The sequence below is a fragment of the Plutella xylostella genome, chromosome 18 (assembly GCF_932276165.1).
Source record: "Plutella xylostella chromosome 18, ilPluXylo3.1, whole genome shotgun sequence".
Classification (NCBI taxonomy): Eukaryota; Metazoa; Arthropoda; class Insecta; order Lepidoptera; family Plutellidae; genus Plutella; species Plutella xylostella.
Window position 1 is genome coordinate 2,504,726 of NC_063998.1, and position 27,890 is coordinate 2,532,615.

Here is a 27,890-nt window from a genome sequence, read left to right on the forward strand (position 1 = left end):
GGGTGCACAATGTGTAGAGGTGGGCGACGATGTGAGAACGGGGGTGTTTGATGGTTGGATGCACTAATGATAATAAGGGATATGGGTTACGAATAATAATAATATATTGATCGAGATAGAACATAAATAGCCGCCTTACTATTTTTAAACTCTGTCTTCCATCCAAAGGTTGTCTAGTAGAGATTGCTATAAGCAATAAGGCCGCTAATTGAACTGATATTATTTTAAGTACACTTTTTTGTATGTCTATGTTATTTAATGCAAATAAAGAGTATTGTACTGTATTGTATTGTATTGTAAGTACAAAGAATAGAAGCGTTTGCATACTACATAGTGTAGAGAAGTTCTAAAGTTGAACCTAATTCTTTGTAAGAAACATTGGCTTCGTATTTTTCTGGCTAGTACTACCTAGTTGTTTAATATTGACTTTTGAAAATTTCAGTCTCTATGAAAAACGATGTTAGCCAAAAATCACCATGTACTTACTTACACATATCATTCAGTTGGTCGTTTTTCCGCCATATAAGTAGAAACCTAGAATGTAGAAAATGCAATAAGTATCAGAATAATTAATGCAAGTACCGAATTTCATTTACTAACATACACTGAAGAATTATGTAGTAAGTACATCACAAATCCCATCAAGAATGTTTTAACCAATACATAAAGTAGGGGAGTAGTCAATATGTTCAAATAAAATGCAGGGTGTTTTTTTTCTTCCGCGTAGCTAATATTCGTATTTTTCCAACTGTCATTCGGCTAACAGGATTATGCATGCTTCACATCCTGCACGAGTGAGGGCGCAGCTCAAAGGGCAGCTTTAAAATGTCCTTGTAACACCCTGTACTGTCAGTTAAGACTGCATATTGATCTAAGATAAAAGAAAATAGATATTCAATGAATTCTTTATAATTACACGGAGTGACGGCAATCTTTTCACAATAAAATTCTGACATTAAATTAAAAAAAAACCATCCGTTTCATATCTACAATAGATCAATAAAGTTAAGAGCCACCTATTGGTATCGTACTTATCGCACCAAATGGATTGTGATAAATGTATGGAGAAACGGCGTCGGCAATGCCGATGAGGTGGGCGCACTTGTGTGAATTTTCATACAGAATATTGAATGCGATGTGTCCTTTGCGTATATGTGATACCGTTATTTATTTGTAATTTATATTATTGGTAGCGACTCAAAGCTGTCAAACGTGAAATTCTATAGTGACTGTACTGTATCTACTTGTATTTAGCTGGATCCTTGGTATTTCGTTATGTTTAATATTAAAGTTTACTCAGTCCGCCAACTGAAGATAATCTGCCATTGCGAGGAGTTCCCCTGCTGTTGTGATGTGACGGTGTTGTTATGAACATTATGAGGCATTTCCAATACCGAGGCCAAATCACCGTGCCTTTTGACGCACCCTTCCTTATGGCGGTATTCTATTAAGTTACTACTTTTTTTCATTTCGTCTCTTGTGAGAAATTTGGTGTCTCTGAATATACAGGGTGTCACCAAAAGGGTATACTAAGTCGAAACCTAGATTAGATATCTTAGCACACTCTTTTTGCATCACCCTGTATAGTATAAGTAATTAAATTTTATACTGTATGTAAGGGTATTCTACATAAAGAATACCTACTTCGTTAATTCTATACATCTTATCTCGTTGTCTTATCTGTATAATTCCAAGAAATGTTTATACTATTTTCGTAGTACCTTATCAGTAGATAGACATCAGGTAAAACACATTGATACGCAGAAAGTCCTCAGGTATGCAATTACTGGAATAAGTATCTAAGTTTTTATCACAAATTCATGTAGAAATATTTATTTTTCCAAGAAAATTTCTGAACTTTCTATAAAAAGCAAATGCATCTGAAAATAAAATAAGCTATGAAATCGGGTCAATGACATGTGCTCAGATTGTAATTTGTTATTTTTCAGGTGGGATCAATTCGACTTGATCGAACCCAAAGCTGAGATTAAATATAAATCTGCTTTTTAGGAATAGAAAATGAAAACTTTCATTTCTTTTACAAAACTAAATTTTCAGAAAATATTACCTATCATAGGTTTCCCTAGCACAGCTATCTTCTTAACACATTGTGGGTCTTTGGAGTTACGTTAGCACGGTTGAGTTAAACACGTCTTAGTTGGTACTTTACCGCATATATGCATAAAGTTGGCACATTCAAGCACAAACAATAACAAAAGCTTTGAATTCTAAAGACTAAAGAAACACGAGGTTTATAATCATGCCATTTCTACTCAAAAAGGGCGCACTATGTTTGGTGTAAGTAGGTATTTTTATTAAGGTACTAGCTGTTCCCGCGAGCTTCGCTTCGCCTTAAAAAGTTTTCCCGTGGGAATTCCGGGATAAAAAGTAGCCTATGTTCTTTCTCAGGGTCTAGCTAGACCCTATGTGTACCAAATTTCATTAGACAGATAGACAGACAGACAGACAGACAGACACAGTTACTTTCGCATTTATAATATTAAGTTAGGATGCGTCCACCTTTCAGCATCGTACGCAACGGACGCATCGCATTCAGTATTCTTTGTATAGAAATTAACACAAAAGCGTCCACTTCATCGGTATTGCTGACGCCGTTTCTCCACACACTCATGAAAATCCGTTTTGTCCGATACATCGTACTTATCGATAGGTGGATTTTGAATGACTGACTTGAACTTGACTGATTTGAATGACTTAATATTGTGAACCAACGACATTAAATTTTATTGTGAACAGATTACAGTAAATCTGTGTAATTATAAAGAATCCATTGAATATATATTTTCTTTTACCGTGGGTGGGAGACAAGCAAGAAAATATTTTCGTTAAGAACTTATTTTTAAGTGTCGAGATTTCTACCATAAAATGAAAATACATAAAGTGTTTGCGTGGGTGCAAAGTAATTTTAGAATTCACACAAAAGCATTCTACATACCTATAAAAATGTTTCAATTTTAGCTACGCCTAACTGAATAGTGTAGGAGGGGTAAAGGGGGGCAACAATGTCCTATACTTACAAAACATCAAAATACATTTCCGTCAGTAAACAGTTCAAGAAGGCTCTCACTGAGGTACTATTTTTACTAGAGAACGTTGCTGTAAAAAATACAGATTTTTCGTAAGTAGAAAAATAAGTAAAAAAATCAACACAAACAATATTATTAGAATTGATAAATATATCTCCTCAGCTTAAACTGGCCTACATTTTGGTCTGGAAAATCTGTCACTATTCCTTTTTAATACTTAGATATCGGTATGTATATGTGGATGGATGTGATATATACATATATATATACTGTATATGTATACTGTATATAACTGTATATATATATATATATATATATATATATATATATATATATATATATATATATATACAGTTTAGTACGTTTGATTAGGCGTAGATAATGTTAATGTACCTACTTTAGTTTGCTACTTTGTAGTAGCGTAAATATTATTAAGTTATTTCTATCAGTGGAAACTTGTAAAAGGCCTTTTACTGCTCATTCTATTGTTATACCTTTAAATTGTGCTGTAAGTTTTCCGAAAATAAAATAAATAAATAAAATAAAAATAAATAAAAAATAAAATACGTTCTGTACACACACAAACAAACAATATATTACACAATAAAAATTTAACAATGCGATCTTATCGCTCGCAGCAACATCTTCCAAGCAACCTGAGAATATATTCGCCGTGTCCGTTCCTGTGTTCATAGTACTTCAATGCCTCCACAATTCCTCGTCACGCGCCAATGTTTGAAGAAGGCTTAGGGCGCTCGGCTGGCCCCGTATTGATTTATTTCTATTTATGACGGTCTGACAGCATTCGAATAACCTTCTGTTTGAACAAGATGATGGGCTACGCATGAGATTGGTAAAGATTACCGAGTAAGCAAGGACCAATAGTGTAAGGTTTTCTTAACCGATCGAGCAGCGAAAATCGACTCAAATTTGTATGGCGCGCAGTTAGTGCAGGTGTATACCGCTAGGTGGCGACTCTGCCGCGCCAAATACATTCGCGTTAACTCGACACTACTCGAAAGGAGTAAAAACGCTTATTCCCCATGCCGGAGTGACAGTGGGAAGGTCGTATGTATACATCTATCCTTTCTGGAAGGAACCAAAAAATATCGTTTTACCACTTTTGATTTCAAATCAGTACAAACAATGATATAAGTACAGTAGATGGTTGGCCAATATTACACGGCCACCAGAACTCTATAAAACGTGAAAACTACTTCGAAATAGAATATTTCTAGTTTTACACAGTACTAAAGGCCGATAATAATATATCAGAGACACTATGAATGACAATATTGGAACCCCTTTCTATTTCACGGCCCATAAATGATGGTTCCTATTGTTTTGAATAATTTATAGCTGAGGGTTTTAAGCTCTTGAAAATTTCTTACGCAAAAAAGAAAAAAATATTAAGATCAAGAGAAAAAATGCGATTGAACTAATCCGTGACTATAGTGATATATTCATGAATTAAATTTGTGGATTTATTAACTTCCCTACCAACCTGTCCGGAAAATTGACTAAAAGACTCAAATACATAGTTGTTAAGACAAAGTCAAACTTATATCATGCCTAATTTCTCTGCGAAAAGTCATCCGACAGATATTTATCTAAAAAAAAAACAAATCTTTAGGTACCTACCTACATTGCAATTTACTTAACCCAAAAAACCTGTAATTTCAGTCGACACATCTAAAACCCTTTCAAATCAGGACACCGGAGCGCTCAAACAAATGACCTAATTCACCTGTCACGCATTATCAAAGCAACAAATTGGACTCCAGCCGTCATGTCCGTAACCCGTAATGAGAATAGCCCGCGGACACTTAGGGTGAGGCCCCATTGCTGCGTTGCATAGCGTATCCTCCCAAACAAACTGTTATAAAAAATGGCAGCGACGACGCAACGCACCAATGAGGCCTCGCCCTTAATGTGAGGCAATGCTTACGTAACGTGGCGACCGCTTCTCACACAAGAATTGCGGGTTCAAATCCCTACTTGGAGCGTAAACATGTTGGATGAAAGTACATCCAACTTTTCAGGTAGTGATGAATTAATTCAAAGTTTAAAGACTGAAAGACATAGTTGTAAAGAGGTAAGATTTGTGTGTCTTTGCAACAAATTACCTATGTGGAATAAAATTTACCAATTTTAAAATATTTTTCATTACTACTAAGGACATGCGTATATAGCTCGCATTCAATTACATTTAAAATATTTTTCTCGGTAGTTATAGAATAGGATAAAATAAAAATAAAAATTAGGATGGTGCCTCAAACGTGCTTTATTGACAAACTGTGGAACATTATCCATAAGACATTATATTTACAGCAAGCTAAGCATTTGCTTGAAAACATTACCCTTTTCTCGCAGTCGGGTTTACAACAATTCCATATAAATATTTACATTTATAAATACAGGGTGTTCTAAAGATGTATTGTTTGCCGAAAGGGGGGTTTAGCCACTCAAGAGGTCATTTTGCAAATTCTCGGAAGTTGTTAAACCAAAGTTGTAGAGAATGACCTTGTGTGTCACCCCCTTTCGACTTTCTATACCTAATCTTTTTTTAACACCTTGTACATCATTATATTCCGCCATTACATAATTTTGACAGAAACAGATGACACGTATTAAAAAAAGGTCCTTGATCACTGATTTAAAATATTTACACAGTTTAATAATGTTTACAATATTAAAACACAAGAACCGAAATTTAACGCTTTAAGACAAAAAAAAAGTAAATACAGAGTGTTTCACGTGACATGACCAAGATTAACGTATGGATTCAATTATTTATCTACTCCACCATATTTACTGTACTTATATTTAGTGTTGGCCCTGCTCTCCCTGAATCACCCTGTATAGCAAAACTCCAGTGATCACAAACCTTTTTTTAACTTTTTCTTTTACATACGTATACAAAACTCATAATGTACTGCTGTTCATCCTTTTATTACAAAATTATAATCATACAACAAATGAATAAAACCCAAACTAAAGTTATAGTATAATGAAAATTAGTATTGACGAATTTTTCACACGCAATACATGGCAAACATAACCTAGCGCCAATTCTGCTAACTTCACAGCTAACTATTGACTCGCGATAGAATGTTTATATTCCATCAAATACGAATTTGATTACTGAACTGAGGCGCGAGCATAGGATTCGATACTATTTTCGAATCTACACGAAGGGTCGCTTTTACCAAACGCTAAACGTATTTAAATCAAATTTTAAATACATTTTGTACTAACTGACAGACGTATGACAGGCTACTAAATACGTTTAGCGTTTGGTGAAATTCCACCTAACATGGACAAAACAAATGCCACTTTTGGAACTAACAAATTTGCCTTAAATTTGGACAGTGACATTTGACGATACGCAACGTAAACGGAGGTTTCGAATCCTGTGCTCGGGCAACTGTACACAATCGTCACCGATATAAAATATATATTATTCGGTTATTGTTTGCATGCAGTTTTAACAAAAAAATACACAAAACACATTTTGGTACCTACGTACAAAACCTTCTTTTGGAACCTTCGAATCTTCATGCCCTCAATATCACTAACCATTTTGACAATGCCATATTCAGTGCAAAATCCAAAACTTTGTAAGCTATGGTCCAGCCAAAAACATATTCTGATACAAACAAAAATTCAAATTGCTGGCGTCCGGACAAATGATAAAAAAATGTTTACCCTGTTTATTTACAGAAACCCCATTTCATGTGTATTATGTACCTCGAACACATGCAAAATGATTTTTTATTAAATTTCAGACCAAACTACCTTATCTTCCATCTCACTCTTACAAACTGTTGAAAATTTTCTATTTCACTCGTGACTTTTTGGTACCCTTTCATTCGTCACTAACTTAAAATTTAGAAAGCGTCTGAGGGTCTAGTACAGGTTTGATAGTTTGGCGAAAACTATAAAAGTTTACGTTTTCTCGCATACTAAGTGGCGCCTCTTGCGTAAACTATCATGAAACTTTTGACAGCTGACAGGAGAAAACATAAACTTTTTTAGTTTTCAAAAATGGCAAATCCCGTACTAGAGGCCCTGTAGGTTGACCATTGTTTTATCAACTGTAGCTTCAAAAGCCAAGTTCACAATGCGAGACAAGACATACATACCAAAATAAACAGAAGCGTACTTAGATAAAATATTAATATTATTTTCGATCGGTGAACTTACCGAATCGGTAAATAAATTTCGCTTATCTATTTGAATTAATATTTTAACTAAGACAATAATGACACAAAGAAGAAGCATCACAAATGTAATATTATTAATAAAACAAACAACTACTTACTTACAAGTTATAACTTAAAAAAATATAACAACACAAAGAAATCTTAACACATTCGTAAGTGCTAATAGATGCCATCAATCGTCGCTGAAAACTACTCCCATTTATAATATGAAAAAGTTAAAATCCTTTCACGAAAACATTGATGTCTTACGCAGAGTTGTAGAAAGGGACTTTAAGCTAATGTTGACCTTAAAATTTCTTCTATATGTATCTTCTTATTAAATATGGAATTTAACAGACAGAAGTAGATTTAATGCCGATATTAGCTTAAAATCTAGTCTAGAGTCTACATATCAAGTTGCGAGGTAAGAGACTAGGCAATCATTTTACCATTTAAGGGATGATGTAGTATGCAAGGCAGATTGTTACCAAAATAAATATTGGTAAAATAACATACTTACGTATAAACTTCATCCAACAATTTATTGAATAGATCTTTTAATAATCAATAATTATGAACTTGCAGAGTTCTGCAGTTGGAAAGCGATTTATAAAAACATTTGAATCGGTTTGAATGTTTTGAAGCCTTGTTATTAAACTAAGTAGGTATACTTATTTAATCATAAGATTAAAACAATTCTATAGCATCCGTATTTTATTGTTAAAATTGCTGGAGAATCGATTTTCTTAAATATTTTCGGCTATAATGTCAAGAAAGGCACACAATTGGACATATTTTTCATTTATGAAAGGAACTTGGTCGGACTGGGTACCTCTACCTATTAGATGCAACGTACAACAGCAAATGGTAAAAAATACTGTTTATTTATCTGATAATACGATCACAAAAAGAAACACTAAATTTTTGGTGGTATTTTACATAAATACATCATAGGATTTTTCTATCTAAGCATTCTTATCTGACTATTCTTGACTCTTCGAAAAAAGGTTTGCTTTTTATTTAATACAAAACTAAAACCCGATTCAGCTTTATGGTCTGAATAGACATAATGTATTGTATGCCATCTTTTATATTCACCTCGGTATTAAATTCTCCTGCTAAGCTCCTTGGTATTGATTTGAAGAATGATCAAATTTAGTGGATACCTTTTTGATTTCTGTCAGACAAAAATAACGTCTAGGCACTACCGGCTTACCCCCTTATTCATAAAAAAGTTACTGGACGGATTAACTATTGAACTGTTTTGTCACTCTCTGTCAAAGAACAAATTGTTCTCTGTTAGAGAGGGACAGAACAGTTCAATAGTTAATCCGTCCAGTAACTTTTTTATGAATAAGGGGGTTAAAATATAGGTACTCAAATAATTATACATACGCCGATATCTAACTATATTTTTACAACAATAATGTAGCTTACGAAAAGGGTTTTAAGCGACAAATTTCTCCTTTTGTTGATAAAAAATATTTCTTTGTTATAACTTTTTGTTTTACCTTAACTTAGTACCAATACTTACAATCTAATTTAGACATTAAAAAGGCTTTATCAATGCCACGGCCAAAAAATAAGCAATTCAAGTTACTATCGGAGTAGACAACGAAGAAAAAAAAGTACATAACTTGCACCGATCAGATAAGAAAAAAAACACTACGGCAACACGACTTTAATTATCAACATTCCGCACTCGTCTTACCATGAACTATTCCGAGGTGGCTGGAATATGATCACTTTTTAAACACAACAATTCTGGAATAAACAAAATTACGAGTAGGTACTTATATTATATTAAAGTATAACTGATGTAATAACTGCGTCCCAAAAGTGCAAGTAGGTACTTATATACGATGGGATTGTAGTAAAGATGGGGGTTCTAAGTACTTAGCTGTATTTTTTGTAAAACTGCTCATGACAGTACAAAAAAATACATAGTACGATAAAGTTGCTACGTCATATTTAAAAATTCGTAAGTAGAGGTTTAGTATAAAGTAAGAAAGGTTTAGTATAAAAGGGTGTACCGTGAAAATACAAAGAAAAAAGAGTTTTTATTGTCATAGGGGATCAATTATTGGTTCAGCATCAAGCACACAAAACCTATACCTTAACTAGATTTCCTAAAATATTGACTTATATGTCACAGCACGCTTTGATAACACATGGTGTTTTCTCACTATAAGAAAGTGCTCTTTCGGTTTACAAAATTATAACAAACGTGCGATGGCATTTATAGAGAACACTCTATAACCAACACGAGGTAACATTGTATCAACTTATTGTAATAAAGAAAACAACCTCGCATACAAAAGTTAGGTCCTTAACTAAAATGTACTAACGCCATGCACCTTTTTAGAATGAGCGCTTAAGGCAGTTCACCCACTGCCACGCATTACACAGCATGTTGCGTAAATGCGTGTCCCAACGTTGAATAGAAAACACGCAGAGATAATGGTTTTTACTTACGTTCATTCGCATGTTATTCACAGAATATGCAGCAGTATGCGGGGCAGTATGTAACCGCCTAAAATCTAGTGACTGCTGTTTCTAAACGAACCAAAAACAACGTCAATCTTCCAGTAATTCTGAACAGAAAAAGTTCTGAAACAACAGTCATTAGCGTTAATAATAGGGACTCATTAGAAACCTATCTAGATAGTTACAAAGTTTATAACTTATGCTGATCGGACCAGACGTGACTTGGCGGGGTCGTTATTGGAACGTTACGTTCTAGTGACAGGGGGGTCACTCTATGTGACGAAAAACGAAGTTGCGGAGCGCAGCTATTCGAGCCATGTCTATATCTCGTTGTATTAAACGTGCCGATTGCACGACAGCTTTCGTTCGTTCGTTTTTCGTCAGTATTGAGTAACTCTCCTGGGTCGAAAGATACATGTTTTGGGAAAATTATGTTTTATGAGTTTAGGATTAATTTGGATTGAACGAGACTGCACTGATTTTGAAAGGCTTCTAGTAAATACTTGTTTTAATGCTGCCGCACTACTGATCAATGTCAATTTATAATATTTAAAAAATACCAACTTTATATTTATCACAACGAAACATGTGAAAGAAAATTAGTACTTATAGTTTAATTCGTAAAATGACTTGGTTTAAGTTAAAACTTAAGTGGTTAACAATGTCTCCGTTATTCGCATGTCACCATATAATGTAACATAAACGATATTGCTCTTGTGAGCTGTACTTGGTGCTACATAGTAGGCAAGTGGTTCCTGCTATTAGCTCGAGTTATAAAACTGTTAACTTCGCCGACACGCGTGCCTTAACTTTATGTGGAAACTCGCAGCGGTGAGACAAAACGGTTTCTTTGTAAAACCATAAGCTGGTAGAAACTGTTGGTTCGGTGATATAATATTTATGCCAGCCATACACGTGGAAATTGATAATAAAAGTGATTAGTGTGTGGTGTGAATGCAACTTTTTGAGGGTGCAGTTCAGCCTTAGTTTATTGAGTTTAGGATACATTGAACAGAACCTTATTTTATTTTTATTAAAACTACCTTGCAGAGTGAATTATTGAGCACATCAGGGGCAGTACGCGGCACACAAATCACTCCCGCATATGAAATGGAATTGTTAGCAAAACGGAGAAATTTCTAGACTTTATTCAGCACATTTCCTTAGGAACTTGCTTCGTTCCTACAAATGTGATTCGGACAGAGACAAATGTGGATGTCAGACGGGGAATACCAATGAGCAGTACCTACTGCACCGGCTAACCTGGACTAGTAAGAAGAGTGAAGTTATTCTATTGAAAAAGACGGATTCAAAAAGTCAAAAGGTGCTAAAGAATTTGGACCGAAATTTTCGTGGATACAAGATTTGCGCGAAACGAAAGTCTCGTCAGTCTACCTGAGTTGCATAGATATGTTTGTCTTAAAACTAATACAAAAGTACCAAAAACTGTGGCCCGAGGGGTTATTTTGCGGCAGGTAGTTTAGAGCATTCGTTCAGCGCAAATCTTCGCGAGTCACATCTGGTCCCTTACTCCGACCTACTGCCAGAAGTAGCTCATGAGCATATACCCTAGCTTGACCTGTATGATAGTTGAGGTGATGAAGAAGAGATGCACGATAAAGTATCGCAGGTTGTCTTGTCGCACTTCTCTCACGACGCTGGGCACGCAGGGTCTGGACGGGAACTTGCCCGTGCTGTAGAAATGTTCCAGCATCTTGTCCTTCTCTATGAACCTGTCATAGAGCCATTGGGTCATACCCTCTGGGTCTGCAGGGACCTGGAAAATTATGGGTTTAGTTAATAACTTCTAAGGTAAAGACAGCGTTGGCGTCTTGGTGCCGATTGAGGAAGGAACATATTGTCTGAGTAGTGATCTGGACTATTATTAACTGAAGATGATGATAATGAAGATAATGTATAAATAAGAGAATCCACAAATATACCTGTTGATCAAGCACAACAGTGAAAAATTTAAGACGTATTGAGCAAAAACCGAAAAAGCCAAACTCCAAAACGGAAGTAATCACGAAAGCAACTCACATCGGTACTAGGATACAGTCGATAGTGCAGATGCGTGGTGCAGGGCGGGCGGAACCCGCACACGATGTCGGGCAGGTGCAGGGGAACCCGGTCCTCGTAGGCGATGGTCACGTCCAGGATCCACTCGATACAGTCTTTGCTCTTCGATAGAGAGTCGGAGAATTTCGAGATCGTCGCCGCGTTGTTTTGGTTGAAGTTGTCGTCTGTGAAGGGAAATTAGTTAGTGACATGTAGGAATAGTGGAGGTTCGTCGTATAAATATAAAATAATGTTCTAATGAAAGACAATTTTGTACAAACTATTCTCCGTTAGAAAAAGAGGCTCTTTTTGTCTTTGGAGAAGAACATTATAATTATGTAGCTCTTTGGCGTTTCTAGTGTCTATAATTGAATTTGCACTGTGATACACACCATTATATCACCTATAAGTCACGGCAGAAATACACATTTTAATATAGATTTATACTGTTTAAACTTATAGTCTTCCATGCTATATTGCTGTAGTAGCCGGTAGTGGTTTTTTTTTTGTATCTTTGCTATTCGGAAGGAAGCCAAAGGCCCACATCACAGTCATGGTGGCTAACACTCACTATGTTTGCTTAAAACGTTTTATAAAGTGTACCTTTCTTTATGTCAGCTTGGTTGGCCTTGGAGGTGCCCGCGTCTTCTCCCTTCACGACGTGGGGTCCTATCTCCTCCATGATCACCTTCATGGCACCAGCTCGGGGCAGCGACACGTATTCTAGTTTAGGCAGGTTGTTCTTTTCCGCAAATCTGAGGAGGAATAATGCGGTTATTAGTATTTTGAAGGAATTAAAGGAAACGGACTTCAGGAAATCTTGAAGACTGGTCACACACATGAAAGTCCATTGCAGGGTACTAGCTGCCTCGAAGACTAGGTTTATTGCTATAAACACCTGACTTGGAGACATCACATCAGCAACGAACCAGGATCAAACCCGGCAACCTCGGCGCAGCAGTCAAAAATACCAACCACTGCAGACAGTTGTTAGACAGTTAACAGATGTAGATACAGCCAGGCTTGTGTATTTTAGTTATTTTCATAGTGTTATGTCTTACGGAATTCTATTGTGGGGACGAGCGGCTGACATTAATCAAATCTTTGTTCTGCAAAAACGAGCAATTCGAGCCATATATGTATTAGGGTCTAGAATTTCATTAAGAGATACGTTTAAGGAAATAGGTATACTAACTGTTCCATGCCAATATATCTATGAAAATTCGCCGTGTGGTGCCGGTGGAGTAGAATAGCACCACCCCTCCACACTCGGGGTGTCGTAAAAGGCGACAAATGACAGAGGCTGACCATATAGTTATCAATATCGGTCTGCGTCAGGGGCCTCGCTGACGCATAGGGACGTTTCTACCTCTTGCCGATCGTAGCGGCTCCCCGTTCCATTGGATTAAGAGAGGTAGGGATAAGAGTGCACCTGTGTTCGCGCGCACACTGTCATTTTCAAAAATGTTCTGTGCACTTTAATATTTCCTGCGCAAATGACTTGGTTTCTGACAACGGACTCCGAAAGTCCTGCGGCGATGGACAGAGGTAGAGAGGTCTGGTTGTGATGCTAACTGGGCTTTGTCTGATGTCTGCACGTAGGCGGCTCAGGTAAGATGGTCGCTTTGCACTGCACTGGGTTAACAGTGTGACTCGGCAGCTACCTGAGTGACAAAGCAGCTCTATTTAGAGGGGCCCTGCTTTCCCAAATCTGGGGAGGGGGCTAGAAAAGGTGTCCCAAAAAAGGTTTAACCCTAAATTACAGGAGGTAGTAACCACGGCTATCTCTGCATCAGTCAAGACGTGGTCGAAAGAGTCATAAAAAATATATAAAAACCGTCAAAACAAATAATATGACCTTCGCGGCGTGGAACGTGCGTACCCTCCTTGATCGCGAGAGCAATTTGGGTCTGTGGCGGACTCTAGCCACTAGTTCAGACGAAGATCAACAGATGGCGCTCGGAACGCAATACAGAGAAGATGTATGGGAACTACGCAAATTACTATGAAAATCCTACATCGCGCATTCGAAGTTTCTCACCTACTCTGCAATATATAGAAATCCCCAACGCTAACCGTTGGGCAGCTGCCCGCCAGGCCACACCACCCGGCCTGGTCGGAGGATCCTCCCTTTGCATGGGGATGCTCCAACACCTCCAGCATCTCCATAGTGGTGACCCCGTGAAGAACATCAGCGCAGCCTTCTGAAGACCCGCAGAGCAGCCTCAACGCCATCTTCCATCGACTTTCTCTCCTCACCTCAACAGCCGTGCAGCAGAACTCTCAGCAAGCAGCCCCTGGAGCCAACCAGCCAGCATCCGGTCTCAAAGGGCATCATGACCACCAGCATGCAGCGAACGCGCAGGCCTGGTCACACCCTCGACCCACACCAGCAACTTGGCACAGCACCACTGCACTTCGGCCGGTCAGCAAGCAGAGCCATCCTCTCCTGGTCGACGCAGCACTCTGCCACCATGCTCCACTGCAGGCTCATCCCGACTCACCGTGGACATCGCCACTGCAGCATCACCCCGACTCACTGGGGACTCCTCACCGCACTCACAGTCCCGACTCACTGCGGACTACGCGGCACTGGCTGGCAATCAAGACTCTCGGCTGCACTGAAGACTATCGCCCTCCGGTCTCGGTGGGGGAGTGATGTGGCGGACTCTAGCCACTAGTTCAGACGAAGATCAACAGATGGCGCTCGGAACGCAATACAGAGAAGATGTATGGGAACTACGCAAATTACTATGAAAATCCTACATCGCGCATTCGAAGTTTCTCACCTACTCTGCAATATATAGAAATCCCCAACGCTAACCGTTGGGCAGCTGCCCGCCAGGCCACACCACCCGGCCTGGTCGGAGGATCCTCCCTTTGCATGGGGATGCTCCAACACCTCCAGCATCTCCAGGTCCTCCTCGCAGAACTGCCCTCGTTTCCCGAGAACTCCGACGTTATGATGTGGATGTTGCTGCTATCAGTGAGACACATCTGGCTGAGGAGGGGGAGAGGGTGGAGCGCCTGGGCGGATACACTTTCTTTTGGAAAGGAACCCCGTCTTCAGAGCCTAGGAGATCCGGTGTAGGTTTTGCGATCAAAAACCATATAGCTTCTAAATTGGAGGAGCTTCCTGTTCACATCTCGGATCGCGTAACTACGCTGCGATTACACCTGGCCAATGACAATTATTTGAATGTCGTCAGTGTATATGCGCCAACCATGGATAAGGATGATCACCTCAAGGCCAAGTTTTACGAAGAAGTCACGCAAGCCCTCTCTAGGATTCTCCCCAGAGAGCAGGTGCTGTTGATGGGTGACTTTAATGCGAGAGTTGGGCGTGACTTTGAAGCTTGGCCTAAGGTCTTGGGAAGACATGGTGTTGGGAATATGAATAGTAATGGAGAACTCCTACTATCCCTGTGTGCTCAATTTGATCTGGCAGTTACCAACACCATGTTTAGGCTTCCGGCAAAATATAAGACCACATGGATGCATCCGAGGTCAAAACATTGGCACCTGATTGACTATGTAATTGTACGTCAAAGAGATATTTCCCAAGTACATGTCACCCGCGTGATGCGTGACGCTAACGCGATCTGTTCTACGGATCACCGGCTTGTCGTCACTAAACTAAGACTGCGATTGCATCCTCCTCGCAGATCGGAAGGAGTGAAGCCTAGGCGCCTCGATGTAGACAAATTAAAACGTCTAGATGGACGCCAGGCCTACGCTCACACAGTAAGTGGTGCGATTTCGACGTTGGACATAGAAACCGGTGATACTGTGGCTAACTGGCAAACGCTTTCGACCAATTTAGTCGTCGCGGCCTCGCAAACATTAGGCATACAAACGAGTAGGCACGAGGACTGGTTCGATGATAATGACGAAATTTTGACCAGGGCTATTCAGAAACATCGGTCCCTCTTACGTCGGCACCGTGACGATCAACAGGTGGAACAAGTTAAGCGTAGTGGTTCCGAGCTGCGGAGATATGTACGGGAAATAAAAGACAAGTGGTGGCAGGACAAGGCTAAGCGCATGCAGTGGCTCGCTGATACTAAACAGCTAGGTGCATTTTATGAAGAAGTTCGTAAACTTGTTGGTAATGTCATTCGTACTAGTGTGCCCCTGAGGACGCTCGATGGCACAGAATTGCTTACCAATAGGAAAGACGTGCTCAATAGATGGGGCGAGCATTTTAACACTCTGCTCAATGTTGACCGTGCTGCGGACATGTCGCACATCAGCTCGATGACATCATTCCCCACGATGGACAAGCTAGACGAGCCATTGTCTCTGCGAGAGGTTGTTATTGCCGTTCAACAACAGCAGAACAAGAAAGCGGTCGGTATTGACAACATACCCGGAGAACTAATAAAGTATGGGGGTGGTGAATTGCACGAAGTGATTTGGAAGTTGTTCGTTCGAATGTGGGACGAGGAGCGAGTACCTGATAACTTTCGAGTCTCGCGTGTTTGCCCCTTATTTATTTAAACACTTTATTGTATGTATACACAAATTACACAGTTTAAAGTAAAAGTTAACAAGTACAAGAAAGAACAATACAAGTATATATATACAAAGGCGGACTTATCGCCTAAACGCGATTTCTTCCAGTCAACCTTTATGGTGTGGAAATAAAAGTAAGCCTATAACTCTTAAAATTAAATAAAACTACTGTATACACAGAGACAATCAAGTGTAACCTAATCCAAATTTAAATAAACATATCTAACTATAACCTAACATATTAAGTTCTAAGCTAAAAATAAATAAATATAAATAACTATTATGTACTTACCTACATATATTAACTATCATGTTTTATATTAATATAAATAGTAGTATACATATATAAATATACTATTACATATATAAATAAATAAATAGATAAATAAAATAGAATAAAACAATTACCATCCCAAGGTCTTATAATAATGTAATTTAAGACTATTTTTAAATACATTAAGTGATGACGATAGCCGTACTTCCACTGGTAGCGAGTTCCACAGATTCACAGCTTTGACAGCAAAGGAGCCACTATAGGCCGCACTGGTATGTTGCGGTACACTCAGCATTTTATTTTCCTGTGATCGCAAAGCACGTCCGTGGGAAGACAAGTATGTGAACTTGCTTCGTAGGTACTGGGGAGCATTTGGATTATTAAGGGCATTATAAAGAAGACAAAGAATATGAGTATTCCTTCGAAGGCGAATCGGGAGCCACTTTAGTACAGCACGGTACTCAGAAATATGATCATATTTACGTAATCCGAAAATAAATCGGATACATAAATTCTGGAGACGTTCGAGTTTGTTAAGTAGCTCCTCTGTGAGGTCAAGATAGCTTACGTCTGCGTAATCGAGAATCGGGAGCAGTAGTGACTGTGCCAGCGTAATCTTAGTGTGATGAGGCAGGAAAAATTGCAAGCGCTTAAGGGAGTGACAGGATGCAAAGACTTTTTTACTAACTGCTTCTACTTGGGGTAGCCAGGTAAATGTGCTATCCATAATTACGCCCAGATTCTTAACTGATTTAACAAAAAGTATCTCAGTACCGTCATAGTACAGCTTGCTATCAAGGGACAAATGCGATCTATTCAGCAGCCTTGGACTTCCAATCATAATAGCTTGCGACTTGTTAGGATTGAGTAGAAGTCCAAACTTCTTTACCCATTTAGATATTATGTCCAGGTTTTGATTGATGACATCAATTGCCGAATTAATGTCTTCCGGAAGAGCACTAGTGTAGATCTGGAGATCGTCTGCATAGAGGTGGTAGAGAGAAGTAAGTTGTTTAGCTAAGATATTAATAAATAGTGAAAAGAGTAAAGGAGATAGCACGCCGCCTTGCGGGACGCCCGCTAGTACCGGACACCAGGCAGAGCTCTCTGCGTCGGTGCGAACGCACTGCTGGCGTCCCTTAAGGTAAGATTCGAACCAAGTGGTGACTGTCGGAGATACGTTAAGAGATCGTAAAATTCCAAGGAGTATGTCAAGATCAACCGTGTTAAAAGCATTACTAAAATCTAACAGGGTAAGCACAGTTACTTGGTGATTTTCCATATTTAGACGGATATCATCGGTGACCTTTATGAGCGCGGTGACGGTGCTATGGCCGGTACGAAACCCAGACTGAAATTCGTTAAGGAGATGGTGAGTGGATAGGAAGTTGGAAAATTGTTCGAATACAAGGCGTTCAAGGACTTTTGACAGGAAAGGTAGGATTGAAATGGGGCGAAATTGGGATAATGTGGTTGGGTTGGGAACTTTTGGAAGAGGGACAATAAAAGCATTCTTCCACATGCTAGGAAAGGAACATGAGATTAAGGAAAGGTTCATAATATTAGTTATATGTGGTAAAATTATTTCGAGAATGGGTTTAATCATCAGGATACTAATATTATCAGTTCCCGTTGCCTTGCTAGTAATATGGGAAACACATCTCTTAACGTCACGACCAGAGACCAATTTGAAAGTGAATGGAGGGCAATCAATGGACGGTGTAGAAGCAAGATTGCACAGAGCCTCAGCCTTGTTTTGATCATTAATAGTCAAAGGTGGGGTAGAGAAATGCTTATTGAGTGCATCGAGGTCTGTATCAACATTAGAGTTTGTCTGAGATTTTCCTATGCCCAGTGTTCTAAGAAACGACCATAACTGCGAGGTATCACAGTTGTCAATGGAAGTATGAATGTATCGGCGTTTTGCATCTCTACACACTCTATTGCATCGATTCCTCAGCTCTTTATACTGCTTTAAGTGGTCATCAGTCGGTTGCTTTTTATAGCGATATTTGGCATGATCGCGTTTTGTCATAAGGCTTTTAATATGATCGGTAAGCCAAGGAGCAGGCAGCTGCTTCACACGAAATGGACGCAGAGGGGCGTGCTTATCGAAGAGGTTGGTCAAGAGAGAATTAAACACATTGACCCTCGCGTCAACATCATTAATGCTATCCAGCTGTGCCCAATCAATAGTCTTTGCATCTTCACAAAGCTGCTGCATGTCCATTCTCTTAAAATCACGCTGGAGAATTGTACGCTTTTTTGGTTTAGGAGTGCGGACCTTATAAGAAAGATAAAGAAGATCATGGTAGGAGAAACAATCAGCAGTTAATTGACCATGCTCGAGGACGAGGTTAGGAGAAGAAACAATGACAAGATCTAGAAGAGTAGGATCGGAATTAGGTGGATGGTGCGTAGCACCAAGAGGCAAGATGTGGAGATTTTTCGCAGCCGTGATGGAGCATATTGTTTTGGAACGGTGATCATCTTTCAAGAGGCACGTATTAAAATCGCCCATGACTATAGTGTTATCGAAATTGGGAGAATAATCCTCGAGAAGCTTCTCAAAGGAATCAAAGTAATTAACGGTCATACAGGGGCTATAGTAGACTCCGAGAAGAATTCTGCTGAAATTAAGACGCACCTCCAAGAAAAGATGTTCAGCCTTTCCAGAATATTCACTTGGAGACCTACTAACTATGGTGTAAGGTATGTGACTGCGGAGGTATATAGCCACTCCACCACCACCTTTATTCGTACGATCGTTACGTACTAATTTAAATCCTGGTAATGGGTAGAGAGAAGAGTCAAGAGACGGTTTTAACCAGGATTCGGAGACTAGAATGGCATGTATATTGCTATTATCAAATGACGCAAGCATATCGGAATGGTGTGAAGGAATACTCTGTGCGTTGATATGGACCACATTAAATGCTTTGCGATGGTGAGAAAATTGCGTGTTGAGGCTAGAGGAGAGTGGAATATAAGACATAACAGGAGAGGTGGAACCTATTGAAGAACATGATAAGAAGCTATCATCATCACTACCTGCAGAATCATATATACTCATATATAATGTACAAAATATAATAACATATATATATATATCGATATAACTAAATACCTAAAACTATACTAATTCCTAATAAAACTATCTATTGTGGATTATTAATTTACAAAATAATATTTAAAACTGCATAGTCCTAGCAAAAGAAAAAATATAATAATGGAATAACCAAGAAAAAGGCTTAATCAGGCTATCATTATTTAGAGTGTGAAAAATAAAATTTACAAATACAATTTCTGAACGCAACTTATGGTTACTCTGTGTGAAAACGTCAAACGACTCAAACGTCAAAGTCAACTGTCAAAAGCCTTGCGGTCTAATCTTACGGAGTGAACAACATGTCACGAAAAATAAAAGTTAACAAAATAAATACCTTCACAAAACAGGGTAGGATGTACAGCTTGCAATGTTTATAAGGAAAAAATAGATAATATGTTCAAACAGACACTCAAAATGCAGAAAACCTGTGCATTACACCCGCCTATCCCTAGATGTTGCGCCAGTCTTGCTCCTTGTAGCAGGCGCAGCCGCAGCAGCGGCGGGAGTCAGCTTGCTGGGCCTGGTCACGGGCTTGTCGATGGGAGTCCTGGCGGCCGCTGAGGTCGTCGGAGTTGCCGCAGGATGCTTCCTGCACAACTCATCCAGCTGGGCAGCCGTCGCCACCTTCACGTTGGTGCCGTCAGCGAGCTTGAGGAACACGGCGCCGTTCCACGTCCAGCTCGCGCTCATCCCGAAGTGCCGACGGGCGCGCGCATAGATGTCCTGCCGGCTCTTGGTCAGAAACTCACTGACGACCGTGCCACTTGACTTCAGCTGCTTCTTATGGGCCCACACTGATGCCTTGATGGAGATGCTGGCCAGCCGAACAAGAATTGGGCGCGGCCTCTTGGGATTCTTCGCACCTATCCTGACGCAATGCTGGATTGCAGACTTGTCAAAGCCTACTACCCCCATCTTAGTCACAATGCCTGATACCGTGGCTGCTGGGTCCTCTCCATCCTGCTCCTGCACACCGCTGAATATCAGGGCGTTACGGCGACTCTGGCAGTCCATCTCGTCGACTTGATTTGCCAGACTGGCCACTTGGTCCTGCAAGAGGCGCAGAACACACAGAACCATGTCCTTGAATGCTGCGAAGTCAGAGGCAAGAACATCAACATCAGTCTTCTTTTCTGAGGTGCTTATAGCCTTCATCCTTGACTCGAAGTCATCCAAACGGCTGGCAATCATTGACTCCATATCCATCTGTTTCTGAAGAACTTTTTGTGCTGTGGCCATAGTGTTGTTGTTTGTGTAGTTTGAGGTTATGCCAGTTGGTAAGTGCAGTATTTACAGCATAGAGGTTTAGGACAGTGCAGATAACAGTTATTGATTTAATTTGTACATATTCCGATTGTTATTATGGGAAAGATATGTTTATTTATAGGTTTTAACTATTAAAAATTTAAAGAGTTATAAAATTATGTGCTTCTTTTTTTGCACCTACCGCCCAAAAAAAGAAGCACATAATTTTATAACTCTTTAAATTGCCCCTTGTATAAGAACAAAGGAAACAGATCTGACTGCAATTCCTATAGGGGCATCTCTCTGCTGACTTCTCCGGGAAAAGTCTTTGCTCGGATTTTATTAAACCGCTTGCTACCCTTGTCTGAGGACATACTGCCTGAAACCCAATTTGGTTTCCGACCGAATCGAGGCACATGCGAGGCAATTTTCTCTGTTCGCCAACTACAAGAGAAAAGTCGAGAGCAGGGTCAACCGTTGTACCTGTGTTTTGTTGACCTCGAGAAAGCTTTCGATAGCGTGCCTCGAGAAGCCCTGTGGGTGGTAATGACGAAACTAGGCTGCACGGATAAGTTTGTGAGACTGCTCCGTCTCTTGCACGATGACATGCGTTGCTGTGTCAGTGTGCAGGGCGAAGATTCAGAGTTCTTCTCAGTGAGTTGCGGCGTAAAGCAAGGCTGCGTTCTCGCTCCAACTCTGTTTGCTCTGTACTTTGCAGTTGTAGTTCGGGAAACCTTACAAACCTTGCCTGATGGTATCCGTATTCGTTTTCGTGCAGATGGCGGTGGTGTCTTCAACCTGGCTAGACTTAGAGCTCACACCAAAGTGTCTCATATGAATATCACTGAGATTATGTATGCGGATGATTTATGTTTTGTGGCAGAATCCCCAGATGGTCTACAAAGACTTATGTGGAGTCTTGATGAGTCGTGTCGAAGATTTGGGCTTAAAATCAGCGTAAAGAAGACAGAAGTGATGGTATCTGATACGCTGAATAGTGTCCCGGTCGACATAAAACTCGGTGATGACTCGCTTAAGATCGTAGACCAATTCAAATATCTGGGCAGCACCATTACATCTAGGTGCCAACTTGACAGCGAAGTCAACAGCAGAATCGGAGCAGCTGCTGCAGCCTTCGGCAAACTTCGTACCAAGGTGTTTCGGTCACATGACGTTAAGCTCCCTACGAAAATATCTGTGTACATGGCGATCGTTCTGCCCAATCTCCTGTATGCCTCTGAAACATGGACCCTGTACCGCAAGCACATACGGACATTAGATAGATTCCATCTGAAATGCCTACGCGACATTATGAACATTCATTGGTCGGATCGTGTTCGAAACACGGAAGTTCTGCGACGTGCCAATGTCGGTGGAATAGAGGCCTATCTAATGCGACGGCAGCTGCGGTGGGCTGGCCATGTCTCCCGAATGTCTGACAACAGAGTGGCTAAGCGCATCTTCTACTCAGAATTGCAGGAAGGTAAGCGGAAACAAGGTGGCCAAATTCTGCGATATAAAGATGTGCTTAAGCGCCACATGAAGCGCTGTCACCTAGACTCGTCTCGGTGGGAGTCGATGGCTGCAGATCGGCCCGCGTGGAGGCATACAGTGCGCACTAAGGTATTTGAGTTCGAGAGGAGACGACAGGAGGAGCTCGACGCTAAGCGAGACGAGCTCAAGGCCCGACCAGCTGCGGCCATTAATTATAATTACGTCGGAGGGGTGCTGACGTGCAGAGTATGTGGTCGTACATGCACTGCAAAAAATGGCTACGTCAGTCACATGAGAGGCCATGAACGAAGCTCTCGCTAGTCAGGACCTACAGTCGCTGTGACCGAAAACGGTCTGGATAGATATATATATATATTATATCTATGAAAATATTATGTATGTTCGTAAAAACTTAAATTCATTTAGTAAAGTAGGAGCCACTCACGGTATTGAGACCAGAAACAAAAATAAGTTGCTTTTCCCCACACTCAGACTTTCGAAAACAAACACATCATTCATGGGGAACTGTATACGTTTTTATAATAAATTATCAAATGAAGCAATAAACCTTACTGAGCAAAAATTTAAGAATTATGTTAAAGCTACATTATGTAGTAAAGCTTACTATAGTATAAATGATTATTTAAACGACAAAAACGCGTGGTCTTGTCCACCTCAGCTAAGGCTATTAAAAAAATGAAATGGATATAGGTACTTAAGTAAAATTGTAGGTACTAGATATAAGTAAAAATTGTAATAGATTATAAGGAAAAAGTTGAAAAGATGCTCGAGGAGTTTCTTTCGCCATTTCTTTCCTTCTCAATGACGGGGCCTTTGTGAAATGGTGGTAGATGACTATCGACAAATAATTATAAAATTTTACGTCGATTAAACCATTTGAATTTGAATTTGAATTTGCCTGCGCCATCAGTGAGTTTACCACCACCGAAAGGCTGATGATTATAATGATGGATCTTTAAGCAGCGTCGCTTGCTGAACTGGCGGCGCAGCGGCACGTAGCGGCGGTGGATGTGTGTGAGATGTCCCGTCTGTGGGTGAGATGGCCACTCTGTGTGTGAGATGTCCACTTTGTGTGTGAGATGTCCCATATGTTTGTGAGATGTCCCCCTGTGTGTGAGATGTCCCCTCTGTGTGCTTGATGTACCCTCTGTGCTCACCTCTGGCTGACCTCCCTGCGCTTGTGCAGAAACCCCCCCTCGGGGAACAGCACCATGAACTGGCGGCGCAGCGGCACGTAGCGGCGGTGGATGTGCGCGCGGAGCTCTTCTAGAGACTGCTCGCGCTTGCCTCGACCCTGGGGGGAAGAGAAAGGGGGGAAATTAATGAAATGTGGTTTACTCTACCATGCGGACAGGAACTTACAGGACAGGCTTAATCACTACTAATCGTACGAAGAAATAGCGAAAGAAACTCCTTGCGCAATGGGGGGGTTAGTTACTATTAATTATTGTGAGGATCTCTGTTCTGCTTTTAAGTGGGTTGGAGGCTAATGAAAGCCAGAAATTGTGCCATTGTGCCATACTGCCTACTTAGGTATTCCATATTTCATTTCAACGTTTGCAAAAATAACTTTATTGCAACAGTTGAACCCTCCATCTTTCTTGTTATAGATAATGTATTTGATACTTTTTATCAGATATAATTCAGTATGTTGAGTTGCTATTGGGAAGCAACATGATAGTCGATATTCGAAATTACTTACGAGCACAAAAATGTATTAATCATGTAACATCCGTGCCTAATCCATAGATAATCACTTTACAAAGGGCTCCCGGTGAAAGTCAGAAAAAAACGGTCTCATCCCGTATAGTATAAGTAAAGTAGTATAGCTCTATGAAAGAATACGGGCGCATTCATCCACCAACCACAATACGTTATCGATTAACGAAACTTTATTCGTCATGAAGGTACTGTCGGACCAATGTGTTTGATTTTTTTAATTATTACTTATATTAAGGTAAATTAGGTACTTAGGTAATAGTTAAAGATATGTTTCTTTTCACATTAAAATGGCATATTATGCACATTTTAATTCGAATTGGTCGAAATATAAATAGGTAAGTAAAATAGGTACCTAATAGTTTTTTTTTTAAATTCAACTCACTATCCGTTCAACCAGATTAAGTACAATTAAAATTTCACCAAGTACTACATTCATTGTTCTTAAAAGTATAAGTAGGTATATTTAAACGAGTTCTGTTTTAACATTTATTTTAATTTAACGAGTACATTTCAAACATTTAATTCAAAGCTTACTTCTAGAGACCCACCATAGGGTTCAAACAAAGCAGCAGTTTGTAGCCACCGAAAAATTAAAGTTTTTGATATTTTTGTCTGTTGTGAAAACAAATCTTCTTTTCATATAAATAGTTATTTTGACATGCTGTTGACTGTACCCAGTCGACGACAGGGCAGTGGGGCCAGGGGGCACTAATGGATATTATCGGGACACAGAGTATACCACACGATGCACTCTGGACACGGAATTATCACAGAAGAGACGTTTTATAAATCAAAAACAGGCGATTTTATAAAGTTATTTATAAATCTGTTTTAAGTTTAAATCTCTTGGTTCTAAAATCTACTGTGTTCAGATAATTTAAAAGCTTATCAACATTGTTTTGCTTTTGGGCCTTCAGAATCGGCTAAATTATTGCTTGGATTTCTGTATTTAGTTTAAAATATGTTATGATATCCTCAGTTTATTAAAAATATTGAATAGTATTATAAAATATTGCAGTTACCTAAATTAAAATATAGGTAATTGAAATCAACACAACTACATTTTGGTCCAAACAACTTGATAGTTCCTGAAGTTGGCTGCGATGACGCTTTTGTGCTCCGTCAATATTTTAAAGAATGTATGGCGGTTTGTTAGATTGATAAGGCACAAAAGTGCATTCGCTGCCGACTTCAGAACTACCAATTTGTTCGAACCGTAACTTCTACACCGTATTAGTACCTTCACTTCTACCCACTTCCCTATTTGTCCATACTCTAAGACGTACAATACACATACCTAGTAGCGAGGATGACAGTGCATTTTCGGACCACCCTCCGTCGCGGATAATTAACCGCCGCACGCAGTCTCTGTTAGTTTTTGTACGTTGCGTAAGAATTGATTGAAGTCCATCGACTTGACGTGGCGGAGTGATAAAATGGATTTTAGGTTAGAATTTGTCGTGCTCGTGATGTCATAATTTCAGGAAAAATAATAATACATACAATCGAATTGAGAATCTCCTCAATTTTTTGGAAATCGGTTCAAAATACTCATTCGTGTATATACAATACATGTTCGTTATATTATCATGTTCTGATTAATGATTTACTGAAAGGAATCCTCATAGATCATAATTAAACAGTTAGACAATAATTATTCCAGTTTCCAAGAAGCATTATAAACTTTCATAAAACTATTTCCCACTAGAATATTCTCACTAAGTAGTAGCCTAATGTTTACTAAATGTCCTTTCTCACTGTACAGTCGACGCCATATTTAACGCAATGTGCACTATTTCTTATCACTTACAACCCATAAATAGACCACTACATGACATTAGCCTTTACTAAGATTGGACGGTTATTGCCATCTGGATGCTTGGTAGGCGGGTATTACATATTAACGCCTAAAACAATGAACACCTAAACACGAGTGCAATAATATCTGTCTTTAAACAAACACATACGGCCGCTACACGGGTTCGTTATCGACGTCGATAAACTCGTTCAATGCGTGATTCACCAAAAACAGACCCTTATTTACGGCAAATCGCGATAAAGTGACGATAATTAACCCGTGTAGCGACCGCTGCCCCGAACCTAGGACCATTGGCACAGCAGTCAAAGTCACTAACCACTGAGTCATATATTCGTCATTTACGCCATACATCATAATGAGTGCATTATGTAAGCCTATTTTCCACTGTGTAGTGGCTGGTGAAATTACAATGAGGTGGAAAATAAAAACATCAGGATGTTGTACAATTATTAATATTTATTATATAGAAATTATATAAGAGTGGAGAAACCAAAGTTCCACCACTGCGTTTCACGCCACAGGGGTAGAAGGATGGTATTAACCACAGAGAAACTCTTATACTACTTAAATGAGACCAGGGATTAAGTCCTTATAGTTGTCTGGTTGAAGTACACAAGGTATTGCAAGGAAATTATATAAGAGTGGAGAAACCAAGGTTCCACCGCTGCGTTTCACGCCACAGGGGTAGAAGGATGGTATTAACCACAGAGAAACTCTTATACTACTTAAATGAGACCAGGGATTAAGTCCTTATAATTGTCTGGTTGAAGTACACAAGGTATTGCAAGGAAATTATACAAGAGTGGAGAAACCAAGGTTCCACCGCTGCGTTTCACGCCACAGGAGTAGAAGGATGGTATTAACCACAGAGGAACTTCTTTATTACTTCAATGGGATAGCAGTTTAGGGTAACGTAACGTACCTTGGGACGCTTGTACCTCGGGACAATGATTTTATTTTTAAAACTGCTAAATTTAACAAAGTATCATTCTACCCTATGCGTAGTGTTTTACTCGCTTGGCCAAACTAGTGAGTCGCGTGATCATACCGGGATCGAGTGTGAGGTGAAGACAACATTAAGTTTTTTGGAGACAAAATTTACTTTTGTATAGTTTTTGAGTTGCTTTATCTCATTGAGGCATGCTCAAAATTGAGACATGGATATCACGTATATGTTTTCAGTTATTTCAATTTTATGATACGGCAATTATCTGAAAGATTCCTAACATAAAAATAAAGATACTGATTTTTTTTGTTAAAAATTGCTTTTTTGTACCTTGGGACACGATTAAATTTGTACCTTGGGACACTATTTCCTATGGTTTTGTACTATGGAGACTGCTAACTTCTAAATTACGTCTTATATCTCTGTTCTTATAAGCGGCAGAGTGAAACTGGAATGAAGAGAGTTGCAGTCAGTCTGGAACGTTTGAAACAAGCAGTAGATAAAGTAAAAACAGGAGAAAATATTCCTATTTATTTTATATAAAGTGAATGTTCCTTTTTGTAACGTAAGATTCATACATAATCGCAAAATATAATTTCGTTATAAACTAATGATAATATGATGTCAATGTAGTTATAAAATTTCGATGATTACAGGACTTTTTGCTAAAAATATTATAAATCAATTTGTCCCAAAGTACACTTAAGAATGTCCCAAGGTACAAACGTGTAACGTACCTTGGGTCAAAACAAGCATTTTTACAATTTATCTTAATTTCAAAAAATCTGGCCACTGCAAAGCTCCACCACAAATACTAGTGATAATAGATTATATATCCTACCGAATAAAGTAAATTTCACATTAATATCTTAGTTGTACGCTGCAATATCTTCATTCAAAGTTGGGGTAGTCGAAAGTGTCCCTAGGTACGTTACGTTACCCTAACGT

General features: G+C 39.3%; 1 protein-coding gene across 1 annotated transcript; it reads right to left on the reverse strand.

Annotated features, from left to right (window-relative positions):
* Positions 1-9,070: 9,070 nt before the first annotated feature.
* Positions 9,071-23,769, reverse strand: LOC105380836 (acyl-CoA:lysophosphatidylglycerol acyltransferase 1). Its single transcript, XM_048627137.1, has 4 exons — positions 23,613-23,769; positions 12,401-12,552; positions 11,780-11,982; positions 9,071-11,516 (listed from the first exon to the last, which is right to left on the reverse strand). The coding sequence occupies exons 1-4, from the start codon at positions 23,666-23,668 to the stop codon at positions 11,277-11,279; spliced, it is 651 nt and encodes a 216-aa protein (XP_048483094.1). The 5' UTR covers positions 23,669-23,769; the 3' UTR covers positions 9,071-11,276.
* Positions 23,770-27,890: the final 4,121 nt, after the last annotated feature.